The following is a 13,938-nucleotide window of genomic DNA, read 5'->3' as shown; positions in this document are numbered from 1 at the left end:
TGCAGCAGTTAGGTCAGGGAACAAGGTCACCACTGCACTATCCACTCGGAAGGGGCCACTCATAAGGGCTTTCCGAAGCAAGATATCATGATCCAGTAACGCAGCAGTCTGGCCTCAGCGACAGACCGGAGCAAGGGGCCTCGCAGGAACTCTGTGTGCACAGTCAAGGGCAAAGAAGCGGGTAGGTTCTATAGGGGCCACTTGAGTTTTCATCCAGTTTTCCAAGTATGCAATCATGCCATTACCCTCTGATCCCTTGGGCAGCCCCACGAGCCACATGTTGTTGCATCGGTTGCAGCCCTCAGCATCCTCCGCTCTGCTCTCCAGAATGTTCACTCATTCGGTAAGGCCCGTCATTTGCTGCTCCAGGGACTGCTGTGCTGGCCTGAGCTCCTCAACTATCACCTCCGTCTCCTTGATCTTATCTGCAAGATTGCGATGATCTGCCCACAAAAGGACCAGTTCCTCTGAGACACTGCCTATCTGCAGGGTGGCTTTTGAGTCCACAATGACAGCCAGGATTTTGTCCAGAGTCTGCTAAGCGGCAGGGGACACTTGCTCTGCACCACTACCAGATGGCAAGCCTTCTCTCGTTGGTATCCCCTGCAATCCTGTGGCCGTGCCAGTACCTCTCATCTTGGGTTTGTCCATCATTGATCCCTACATGCACTGCTCTGCAAGACAGCTGCACCACAGTGTCTCTCCCCAACAGTCTGAGAGCTGCTCTCAAAGTCAGCAGATCCTGCTCACTGAAGGTCAGAGCCAGCCAAACTCCTGGTATCAGCACTTCCCCTCGAGATTTCAGTCACAACTTGGCTTGTAACATTCACAGGGGGGCAGCAATCTTCATCCAATTGAACAGAGTTGTGCCCTGGGCCACACTCAAGCACAACTCTGAAGGCTCATCAGTGGGTCTTCAGTGCTCAGAGAGGCAGAACCAAGCAGGGATGCATGGTCTGCTGAGTCACCTGAGGCCCGAGTTATCCACCAGGCCCACAGCACCCTTGGCCACAGGCCCGGGCCGCCAGGGATGTATGGCATGCAGAAGAAGTTAGTGATCGATGTCAAGCATGCCTTCCTCAGTAGGTGGTAAGAGGAGCCACTGGATGATGTCAGGTAGGGCCTTAATGTAGGGCCGTGCTCAGTATAATGGTCCAAGGCCTCCCCTGGAGCCCATTTGGCCCCTGCAGTTCAGTCTATTTCCAAGCCTTAGGGTTTGAGGCCTCCTCAGTCAGCCCCTGGTGCTGGTCGGCATCACAAATGAATCACCCGGTAGGTAAGAGGGGGCCTCTCTACTCACTGCAGTGAAACTCGCCCCTCCGCAATGGCCAGTGGGTCTGTAGTACCTTGCCCTCCCCACCCGCCCAAACAGTGTCGTTGGGCATACCTCCTTAAGTCCTCCACCCCAGCACAGGAGCAAGGATTTAGTCTCTCTCTGGTGCAGAAGTGATCATGTGTGGGGGGCTCTCAGGTGCTTCAGTCCGGGCCCTTGGTCCACCAAGTACTGGGCCAGTGCTTCTCTGCAGTGATTTATGCTGCTTAGGCCCTGCAGAGCGCCTCATGTCATGAGTGCATCGGCCTAGGCCCTTGGCACTGCAGCACTGGTGCCAGTGCCTTCGCAGCTTCTCTGTTGGCTGTTGCAGCCTGGCCGCCTCTGTCCTACAATATCTCTGGGCTGCAGCGGGCCACGAAGGCACGTCTGTGTGGCTGGCAGGGAAGGATTAAGGTGGATAGATGGCAGGGTTGGCGTGGAGCATCAACTCGCGTGTCCTCCATTTTCTCATGGCAGGCCATGCCCTGTGAGTTCCATACTTGATGGCACAGAACAGAGATTGAGTCTTCTTCCAGAAGATCTGTGTGTAGTGGATTTTAACCTACACCGGAAGTGATTTAATTATCTGATTATTTAAATACTTCTGAAAATGTTTCAATTATTTTTATTTTAGAAATTGTTCAAAAGGACGGATTATAGTGCTCGGTATGCAGAGCTACTCTACTGTAGGTTGTTGCTTCAATATTACTTGCAATTATTTAGAACAACATTAGGAGAAAATCAGTAATGTAAATCTGATCATAGATTTCACTCCTGCTCCTACAGAAAAAGCTGGATTTACAACAGGTATGCTGTCTGACATAGGATTGCCTCCTCTGTGAAAGCACGAGCTCAACACAGCAACAGACCCTGGACCGTTCGCCCCAAATAGCATTAATCAATATCTGAGCATAAGTAGATCCTCTATGGGACAGGTGTTAACACCAACTTCAACTTCACTAGCTCAGCCAAGAACTGTTGCATCAGACCCAGATGGTAACCCTTTGTCAGGATTCATGCTCTGGCTTCACAATGGGTACCACGGATCGGCTGTCCACTCGCAGCAAGTCGTGAGAACCGCCTCCTATTAGGAGCTCTTTTGGGCATGTTAGGTTTTGCACTTATTTACTGTTGTATTGTGATTTCATACAGTAACAATTGGGGCTGTTAAAATTGCATTTACGAAAGTGGACTAAGAGGGATTTAAAATATATATGCTTTATCACCCATCTGCCTAATTATAGTGGAATACAACAACTCAGATGAAGAAGCGAGTGCAGTATTGCAAATGATCATAGGATGCAGCCCCATCACAAGGAGGGCTGTACTGTGCTTGCCAATACAACGTTAGTTCTACGACATGAGTCCTTACCATACAGGTATGTTTTTAATCAATTTACAATGCAAGTCACTACAATGCATAGGGAAATTGCAAAGCAGATAAGTATATGTAGCTTATGATTAAAGTGGAGTTTATATGATAAAGTGAAGTTATAAAGTGGAGGGAAAATCACCACACATATGTAACTGACATAAATATAACTTGCACTGTCATAGATTTCAGATGTTACCAGTGATGTAATACGTGAGATTCTAAGCAGAACATCACACCAGTGATGGACACTTGGATTACCCTAAAACAAACAAACAAAAACACGAACACACACTTATTGTGGCTGAAGACTTTCAACATCTTGAAAAAAAGACTTCCACCATCTTGAAAGTGCCCTGGCATATGGAGGAGGTATACCTGCTACCTCTTGTACTCAGGACGAAGAGATGGACTCCAGTGTCAGTTGGTGACTTCCTATGTGGCTACAGGGAGCCAACAAGCTGCAAGGGGCTTTTTTGTTGGAAGTACCCAGATGACCAGTGGCCTGTCAGCCTCTGCCTGTCACAGGGAGTCCCTGAGTACCTCCCCTGAGATCTTGGGGGCCATAAAAGTGTGCGCTCCTTGGTTCGTTGGGACTTAAAATAATAATTTGGAAGGGAATATCTTTGACCAAGATGAACTTGACATGTTCTACATATGGGTCAGCCTCACATCACGCCTAGATCCCGCTCTACAGCGACGATGGACTATCATTGTCACTTTGTGCTTTATGGCGCTACTTTTACCTAAAACTTTAAAACATCACATCTCTGATAACCCTAATTGTATTTATGTAATTTTGTTTACTAAATTTTACTCTATGTTTCTAATTTGGTTTGGGATTTTTATTGCTTGGTGCTTTGAGTGTATTACTGTTTTGGTGCTGCATAAACACATTGCCCTAAGTTTAACTTGTCTGCTCTGTGCCACAGATACTAATGGGCTGAGCTCAGATTAATTTAGTGACTTTGAGGGCTCACTGTGACAAGGGTTGTGGCTGTTGTTTGAAGTGCTAAGTTGCCCACCCCAAATAATAATCAGATTTCTTACAAGATAAACGTAAATAGTTTTTAAAAATGGTGCTGTATAAAAAATCCAACTGAGTATGTGTATGTATATTTATCTATAAACACACACACACAAAACAATCAAACAAAGATGCGTTGTGATGGTCCATCAGAAGTAGTGACTCCTGTAGTAATGGATGTGTGGTATTACCTTCATTGTAGTGTCTTACACTGTAGTGACATACAACCTGTCATACGAGACCCAGAGAAAGTTCAGTACTTGCTAGTTGTATCAGGTTTTGAATAAAACGGAAACTGACCCCTCATCCATGAAATGAACCATGCTTCGTTTATTTTGTGTTTCCCTGTGACATGCTTAAAAACAAGAGCATGAGTTACAACCCTTCATATCTTGTCTGTCCACACACTTCATGCTTTCTGTTTGGTTCCCTACTAACCTACTGTCAACTCTGATTACTTACTCCAAGAGAGCATCAAGAAACGTACACTGGACACATTGCTTGCCTGATCTTGTGGAGGAGATGCCAGGAAACTCCATCGCTAATTAATCATAGCCCCCCGCCTCCACTCTGAACCTCCTCAGAGTGCAATTCTTGGCGCTTGTTATATCTGTATTACTTCTGTATTCCTAGACGTATTTGTAATGCTTTTATTATAACAATGCATATGTAGTAGAACAGCAATGTTATTTCCAACAGGATAAAATATTTGAGGACTTTAGTAGGTCGGAATTAGAGGGAAGGCAGTAGAATGGATCTGCTTCTTTCTTTTCAATTGTACCCAGAAGGTCTGTATACCACCTTTAAGGTTACTGGCAGCTGAGGCATTTTTGTGGAGCTCCACATGGCTCTTCACTTGTCCCAACTTTATTTAAACTGGATGTGGCCCCCCTTGCAGGCCTTATTAGGTTGTACCACCTGTCATGTATGTGTTGTGCTGATGACACACAGCCGATTCTTAGACTGGGTGGGAGCTTCAGGGTGGCCCATAAAAACCTTGAGTTGGGACTGGTGCTTCTGGCTGACTGGATTCCTTAAACTAAACTGGGATAAAACTGAGGTGATGACACTAGGCAGGCCTCCATCCATCTTACCCTCACACTGGTGGTGTGGCGCCATGTGTCGCTGTCCCCATCCCACTAAGACAATCAGAAACCTGGGTATGGGGTCAGATGATGAACTATCCTTCAAAGCTCAGGTGGATAATATGTCTGCTCTCAAAACTTAAGATAACAAAACAGACAACAATCTAACATTTCCTTCCAGCAAACACCCACTACCTCATCCTTCAAGCAATTGAGTGTGCTTCTATAGGTTATGCCAATGAACCATACCTTAAATTGCACAACTCCACCCTCTCGGCTTCAGCAGCCCACTTCTCTTCAAACAAGCGCACCTTTTTTGAAGGCCTGTGAATTTGCTTTAACTCCTTCCCCATAATGGTTACATCCTTGGCTGCGGTGCTGAGGCACCAAGAACGTAACAATTACATCCTGGTAGAGGCCCTTGGGGGAAGTGCTAGCGCTCCCCCTGAGGGCCTCCCTAACCCCCTAAGGGCAGGGCTGGAAGGGGAATCACTTCCCCTTCCGCCCTCCCCCCCCAATAACATCTGATGACATCAGCGCGCAATTGCGTGCTGACCTTGTAGGAGGCTGGCCTGCTTTGTAGTGGGTACCTTGGGTACTTACACCTTATACCAGGTCAAGTTATCCCTTATTAGTGAAGTAGTAGTGTTGCTGCTAGAGGTAGCTATAGCACAGCACCTTAGGCTGAACTAGGAGACATGCAAAGTTCATGCAACACCACTTATAGTTACACAGTACTTATACACAAGTAAAGATAATACTCAGTGTTACCAAAAATAAAGGTATTTATTTGGGTGACAGTACCAAAAATATCCTAGAGACAATACTCCATCTGGAGGTAAGTATTATTATACACAATATATACACTAGACACCAAAACTAGACAAGTGATTAGTCACAGAACAGTGCAAACAATAGGAAATGCTATAGAATGCAATGGGAGAAAATAGGTCTAGGGGCAACACAAAACATATACTAAGAAAGTGGAATGTGAATCACGAATTCCCCCTAGACAAGTGTAGTGTGTGCAGAATCGCTGGGAGAGTAAGAATACAGTAAACATAAGTAAATTAACCGACCCCAGAGCCCAGAAAAGCAGGAGTAAAGTACTGCAAGTTTCCTTAGGACACACTACACCACGTGATATGGATTATTGCAGTAACCAACCAAGTCTGCAAACAACAACTGCTGGATTCCCGGACCTGATGACCTGCTTAAGAAGTTGAAAGAAGTTCCAGGAAGGACAGGAGCCCCTGCCAACCCAGAAGAGGATGCAAAAGAAGAGTCCCCGGTTAGCCGAAGACTGTAGAAATGCACCCTAGGAAGAAGCCAGCGGGTTCCTGTGTGATATAAAAGATGTCCCACGACGTGAAGATTGATGCATACGTGATTTCGTGTTGGAAGTCGCCAACAAGCCTTGGTTACGACAAATTAGCATTTTGCATCAAAAGGGAGCTGGCTGGACCCAGCAGGGACCTGGAGGCCTTAACTCTGAGTGAGGAGGAAGAGGGGGCTCTCAGCACTTTAGAGAGCCCTCAGGATGCCAGGCAGCATCCACGGGAGTCCCAGGACAAGGGGACAAAGGAGGAGCAAAACGCGATTGGTGAAGCACAACAAAGGAAGGTCCCACGCCGCCGGAGAACAACTCAGCGAGTTGAGCATCGCAGGTTGGAGTGCTGGGGACCTAGGCCAGACTGGGCACAAAGGAATTTTGCAAATAGTGCACAGAGGCTTCAGGAGGTGAAGAAGACGCAGTACACAGGAGTACCATCACTCTCCGTGAAGGCAAGGTCTTATCTCCTCCAAATTGCGTCAGCAGGACCTCAGGGCATTCTATGTCAATGGGATTCACCCTCTGTGTCCTTAGGAGCACGCTTGTCGCTGTGAGAGGAGTCCCAGGGTACCGGTCGTCGTCTTGGAAGGTGCCTGCGTGAGAAGGGGAGCGACTCCGTCACCCCACAGGAGATTTCTTCAGTCCTTCTGGTGCAGGAAGAAGACAGGGAGTCCCCGAAGCGTGCACACCGTGGAAACTGTTGCAGTTGCTGGCTGGTGCTGAAGTTGGAGAGGAAAAGTATCCCTTGTGGATACTTTGTTGCTGTTACAGCGGTTCCTGGAGCAGGCTGCGGCTGATCCGAGGTCACAGGATGAAGTAGTAGTTGCAGAGGATTCCTGAAGGAAACTTGCAAGCAGAATCTGAAGAGAACCCACAGGAGAGACCCTAAATAGCCCTGAGAGGGGGATTGGCTACTTTATCAGGTAAGGACCTATCAGGAGGGGTCTCGGACGTAACCTGCTGGCACTGGCCACTCAGAGCCCTCCAGAGTGCCCCCACACCTTGCAAAGCAAGATGGCTGAAGTCTGGGACACACTGGAGGAGCTCTGGGCACCACCCCTAGGGTGGTGATGGACAGGGGAGTGATCACTCTCCTTTCCTTTGTCTGTCCAGTTTCGCGCCAGAGCAGGGGACAAGGGGTCCCTGATCTGGTGTAGACTGGTTTATGCAAGGAGGGCACCATCTGTGCCCTTCAAAGCATTTCCAGAGGCTGGGGGAGGCTAGCCCTCCCCAGCCTGTAACACCTATTTCCAAAGGGAGAGGGTGTATCACCCTGGTCTCAGAGGAAATGCTTCATTCTGCCTTCCTGAAACTGAGCTGCTCAGGCCAGAGGAGGGCAGAACCCTGTCTGTGAGGTGGCAGCAGCTGTAGCTGCAGTGCAAGCCTCAGAGAGCTGGTTTGGCAGTACCGGTGGGTCCATGGGGGAGCCCCCAGGATGCATGGAATTGGCTCCCCAATACCAGATTTGGAATGGGGGGACAATTCCATGATCTTAGACATGTTACATGGCCATTTTTCGGAGTTACCATTGTGAAGCTACATATAGGTATTGACCTACATGTAGTGCACACGTGTAATGACGTCCCCGCACTCACGGAGTCCCGGGAAATGGCCCTGAACTATGTGGGTGCACCTTTGCTAGTGCAAGGGTGCCCTCACACTTACTAACTTTGCACCTAACCTTCAGCAAGTGAAGGTTAGACATATAGGTGACTTATAAGTTACTTAAGTGTAGTGAAAATGGCTGTGAAACCACTAGACACCCGGGATTTTTTTTTTGTTTACATTGATAAGGGGAGCTATCTCTTAAGGCAAGGGTCGCTCCCCAGGGGCCAATTTTTTTTATTAGGCCTTTTCTGCCCCCCTGGGGGCAGATCTGCCTCTATTAACTAGGGGTCAGAAAACACCCGGCACCAGGGATTTTTGTTTTTTACAGATGGGGAGCGACCCCTTTGCCAAGGGTCGCTCCCCTGGTGGACAATTTTATTTTAGGCCATTTTTGCTTGGGGACAGATCGGCCTATTCTTCTTAGGCCAGTCTGCCCCCAAAGAGGGCAGAGACCACTAAACACTAGGGATTTTTTTTTTTTGCAAGAGGAGCTCCCCTGGGGGGCAAATTAATTTTAGGCCATTTCTGCCCCTATTTTTTTAAGGCCCATCTGCCCCCAAGGGGGGACAGAAAACCCACCAGAGATTAGGGAAGATTTTTTTAGGGAAAAAAAAGAGGGTGGGGTATGGCCATACCCGCACCCAAAAGAAATGGGGACAAAGATGTTTTGCCTACCAGTGGGCAGATGAGGCAATTACCTAAAAAAAAACAAAAAAAAACAGTGGGGGTGGTGGCTACCAACCAGTATGGGCATTGTTATGCCCCCACCCCAACTGAAGAGGTTAACAGTCTTTCAGCTCTCCCCCTGCACACTAAAGCATCTTATCCCATAGCAAGCAACAGATCATTTGATTATTTTGGGTTTTGGTTTTACATTTGGGCCATCAGAGCTTGGCTAACTCTCAAAATCGTACCACTTTGAATGGGGAGGGCTGCACTTTTTGGACTTTGGGATGAAGTCATCTAGAAAAATCTATGAAACCTAGACACATCTGAAAACTAAACATCTGGGTGAGTCCAGGTTGGTGTGCTTCACATGCACCCCGCACCATTTTGTCACCCACAATGCCCAGCAAACCTCCAACTTTGCTTGAAATCACACATTTTCCCCACATTTTTTTGATGGAACCTTCCGGAATCTGCAGGAGTCCACAAAATTCCTACCACCCAGCATTGTCGCATCTATAGCAATACAAATTCTGCCCCACTTGTCAGTCTAAAAAAGTTTTTTTCCAAACTGCTCTTTTGGACCCGTTTTGGTTCCCCCTCATTTTCAACATGTTTTTGGCTCTTCCCTGTCACAAACACTTGGCCCACCTATACAAGAGAGGTGTCATTTTTAGAGGTAGACTAAGGGGAATGTTGGGTGGTAGGAAATTTGTGCTGGTGCGGTGATCCCACACACAAATATTGGAAAAATTGGATTGTTTTTTTAAGCTAAATTTGAGGTTTGCTGAGGATTCTGGGTCAGAAAACACTGGGGGATCCATGCAAGTCACACCCCCGTGGACTCCCTTGGGTCTCTAGTTTTCAGAAATGTTTGGGTTTGGTAGGTTTCCCTAGATGGCTACTGAGCAGGTGCCCCCGCAAAAACAGGTAGTTTTGCTATTTGATAATTTTGATGTGTCCACATAGTGTTTTGGAGCATTTCCTGTCGCGGGCACTAGGCCTACCAACACAAGTGAGGTACCATTATTGGGAGACTTGGGGGAATGCTGGGTGGAAGGAAATGTGTGGCTCCTCTCAGATTCCAGAACTTTCTATCACTGAAAAATGAGGAAAAAGTGTATTTTTTGCCAGATTTTGAGGTTTGCAAAGGATTCTGGGTAACAGAACCTGGTGAGAGCCCCACAAGTCACCCCATCTTGAATTCCCCTAGGTGTCTACTTTTAAAAACTGCACAGGTTTGGTAGGTTTCCCTAGGTGCTGGTTGAGCTGGTGGCCAAAATCCACAGCTAGGCACTTTCTAAAAAACACTTCAGATTTCAATGTAAAATGTGATGTGTCCATGTTGCGTTTTTTGCTGCGGGCATTAGGCCTACCCAAGCAAGAGAGGTACCATTTTTATCGGGAGACTTGGGGGGAACACAGAATAGCAGAACAAATTTTATTGCCCTTTGTCTTTCTCTGCATTTTTTCCTTCCAAATGTAAGACAGTGTGTAAAAAGACGTCTATTTGAGAAATGCCCTGTGATCCACATGCTAGTATGGGGACCTCAGGATTCAGAGATGTGCATATAACCACTGCTTTTCAACACCTTACCATGTGCCCATTTTGGAAATACAAAGGTTTCCTTGATACCTATTTTTCACTCTTTATATTTCAGCAAATGGATTGCTGTATACCCTGTATACAATGAAAACCCATTGCTCTGGGTACCTAGGGATCTTGATGAACCTACCAGCTCTATATATCCCCACAACCAGAAGAGTCCAGCAAACGTAATGGTATATTGGTTTTGAAAATCTGACATCACAGTTAAAAGTTACAGAGTAAAACGTGGAGAGAAATGGCTGTTTCTTTCACCTCAATTGCAATATTTGTTTTATTTCAGCTGTTATTTTTGTAGGAAAACCTTGTAGGATCTACACAAATTACCCCTTGCTGAATTCAGAATTTAGTCTACTTTTCAGAAATGTTTAGCATTGGTTTCACACCCATTTCTGTCACTAACTGGAAGGAGGCTAAAGGCACAACAAATAGTAAAAATGGGGTATGTCCCAGTAAAATGCCAAAATTGTGTTGCAAAATTTGGTTTTCTGATTCAAGTCTGCCTGTTCCTGAAAGCTGGGAAGATGGTGATTTTATCACCGTAAACCCAAGCCTTCTTCTGCAGCCCTTTTTTCCCATTTATTTTTTTTAAACTAAATTTTCGATGTATTTTGGCTAATATCTTGGTCTCCTCCAGGGGAACCCACAAACAAACTCTGGCTACCTTTAGAATCCCTAGGATGCTGGTAAAAAAGGATGCAAATTTGGTGTGGGTTGCTTATGTGGACAGAAAGTTATGAGGGTCTAAGTGCAAAGTGCCCCAAATAGCCAAAAAAGGCCTGGCACCTGGGGGGGGGGTAAAGGAGTCGCAGCGAAGGGGTTAAGGCTCTCCATGACATTATGCCTTTCTTTATTAAACGACTGGTCGCCGGGTACTTGCCACCAATGAGAGTGTTCCTCCGGTAACTTCAACATAAAGGTTCCCAAGATCAGGATCTTCCTGAAATACTCTTCCCCTGGAGCCTAGCCTCTCTAATTATTTAGTGTTTATGAATAAACTCATGATCTGGCTCTTTCAGCACTAGGGAGTGTCCCTTGACGGATATACCTTTGATTAGTTTTAGCATCAGGGCTCTATAAAAATAAAAACTATAAATAAATAAGTTTCAGTGCACCACATTACCAAAGTTAATGTTAAATTCAGTTGCAAGACACATAAAACGTTTCATTACTTACGATCGATCTCTTGCATTCGAAAAAGGTCACCTGCAAAGCTCTACAATGTCCTTGTTTAAGGCATTCTTTGGGAGTTTTCCCTTCCTGTCAGAGAGAAAAAGGCACGGAGTAAGTATCCAAGTTTTTTTTTTACCACACATCGTACTAAAGGAATGGACACATGAACTGAGTTCTTTTAGAGACAGAAGATAACAATCCACATTTCCCAGTTTATAGGCCTGACATACTAATACTGACAGGCTACTGAATAACAAAACTAGTTTGCGACCAGTATTTTTACAACCAGTAAAGAATTTAAGAAGCAGACCTATGTACTAATCAGTCAATTTTCTAAATTCCAATTCAGATTCAGATTGAGTCACAATCCCTTCTATCTCATTAAATATTAATGAGGTAATCTGCAAATCACTCTGATTGGTGGCCATCACCGGGACGTTTGGATGCTAAGGTAAGCAAGCCACCATGTTTTATTTATTTTTTATAACACTGACCATTTTCTTTAGAGGAAACGGTGCTGCGCTTAAAAATGTTGTTTTGTGAAAAATGTGTTTGAGGATTTGCAGCGGTCCATGGAAAGAAAGCCTACTCCTCAACAAATGTCTTTTTTTACAAGCACAAAGGCAAAGGGGTCCCAAGGGCACCCCTTCCCTTCATCAAGTGCATTACCATCCCAACTTGGGTAACTTTCCAATATTTTGCAACCTGAGTTTAGTCACAAATCACTGATGCATCTCATATTGACTCACTATATGGAACGGACACCTACAACACACTAATAGTGAAACAGTATGGAGTTCTAAAGCCATTTTATGAGTTGGTAAAAATTTAGAGAGTCCTAAAATGGCTTTTGTACTTTGCAAAAAAACGTTTTTGTGGTCACAAACAGTGATTCAGACTGGCTGGTACAGTAAAAATGTTTAGTACATCTGACAATATATATTATTTTGACTGTCCATGGGCAGAGTACCGCCTGGTGTGTAAATCAAGCTCAACACTCTAACTGACAAATAATCTCAAACACAAATAGGAAATTGTACAGGACAAGGAGTCAGACATTCGAATGACATTAAGACACCTAAAACAAACACTGGCAAAGCCAACAGATCTGGCCTTAGCAAGCCTGCAATTGTTTATTTTGCAAACATGCGCATTAGACATTAACTGGTTCGGTGCTGAGGACGGAACGTTTCCATTCTCAGGCACAGTGGTAGTGTGCTGAGAACGGAACAGTTCCATCGTCTGCACATGAGCAGGAAATCTCTCTGCCGTTTACAACAGGGGGGATTTACTTTTTTTATTTTTTGTCCTCAGGAGCTTCCCCTGCCACCAGAGACATTATTTTTTCAATGTAATGATAATCATTATGCATTGTGCCAATCTGCTCATTTCACTTTCACTGCTTTGGTGCTCACGGGGCTATTGCAGCCCCCAAGCACAGAAGCAGACAGGAGAGGTATCAATGGAAAGGGGGAAATCTCCCCTTTCCAATGGTACCTTTCCCAAGTAGAAACCCTGTATGGTGATCTTCCAAGGAGGGCGATCCCCAACCAGGGATCCACTCCACTAGACACCCGGGATTTATTTTTAGGGCAATCTGTCCTCCCCCCACCCCCAAGGAAGGGGAGGGGCAGAAAACCACTAGACACCAGGGATGTTCAGAAATACATGTTGGAGAGCGGCCCGTTGGGCAAGGGTCGCTCCCTAAGATGAGGGCATTACTTTGGCCTTTTTCTGCTCCCTTGGGAGAGGAGTGAACTCTCCCAAAAAAGGGAAAAAGTATTTCTGCTCTCTGGGGAGGGGGGGGGGGGGGTCAGATGGGGCCAAATCCCCAATCTACATCCCTCCATTGGGTGGAGGGGCAGAAAGCCCATGGGACACCAGGGATTATTTTTTTTTATTTGTAGAGTTGGGGGCAGTCCAGCATGGGCATGGGCATGGCCATGCCCCAACCCAAAAAAAAGGGAAACAGTCTTTATGCCTCCCCGCCCCCCCCTGGGTAGAGGAAGATGGGGGCAATTACCTTCTTCCCTTCTCCCCCAGTGAAGAGGGGGGGCAGAAAGCCCACTAGACACCAGGGATTACTTAATTTTTTATTTGGATCAGGGGGCTTCCCCAGCATGGCCATGGTCAAGCCCCCCTCCCCAAAAGGGAAACAGTCTTTCTGCCCCACTGGGGGCAGATGGGGGCAAATGCCCCAACTGCATGAAGTGGGGGGGGGGGTCAGAAACCCACTAGACACCAGAGATTATTTTTTTTCCGCATCAGTGGGAACTGCCCAGAATGGGCGAGGCCATGCCCCCAGCTGACTACCACCCCCCCTTCCCAAAAAAGGGAAAGTCTTTCTGCCTAATGGCAATTACACCATTGCACTTGTCGAGGCCTAAACTCTCTTTTTACTACACCTAAATCACTCCTAAGGTTGGCCCTAGATAGCCCTATGGGCAGGGTGCTGTATATGTAAAAGGTAGGACATATGTCTTTATATACTACATGTCCTAATAGTGACAAACAGCCTATTTAATTTCTCACGACTGTGAGTGCTGCTCCTCTCATAGGATTGCACTAGAAATGTCCTGACATATGTCTAAGTGGTATCTTGTGATAAATGGGGAATAGTGTGGGCATGTTTAGTACGTTTGGAATGGTAGTGAGAAATCCTGCTTATTGGTGTACGTGGATTTGTTTTAATTATCATTGTAGAAATTCCACTTTTAGAAAGTAGGCATTTTTCTGTGCTCATAACTCTAGCTCTT

The 13,938-nt window shown here is 46.0% G+C and overlaps 1 protein-coding gene across 1 annotated transcript in view; it reads right to left on the bottom strand.

The window, feature by feature from the left end:
* Positions 1–13,938, bottom strand: part of COA5 (cytochrome c oxidase assembly factor 5) — a 41,143-nt gene that overhangs the window by 8,441 nt on the left and 18,764 nt on the right. Inside the window, exon 2 of the mRNA XM_069204328.1 lies at positions 11,186–11,269. Within this exon, the coding sequence (XP_069060429.1) occupies positions 11,186–11,269 (84 nt within the window). The remainder of the gene's footprint in view (positions 1–11,185; positions 11,270–13,938) is intronic.

Source organism: Pleurodeles waltl, chromosome 8 (assembly GCF_031143425.1).
Source record: "Pleurodeles waltl isolate 20211129_DDA chromosome 8, aPleWal1.hap1.20221129, whole genome shotgun sequence".
NCBI lineage: Eukaryota > Metazoa > Chordata > Amphibia > Caudata > Salamandridae > Pleurodeles > Pleurodeles waltl.
The sequence above is the reverse complement of the archived record's forward strand: the minus strand, read 5'-3'. Positions and strand labels throughout refer to the sequence as shown.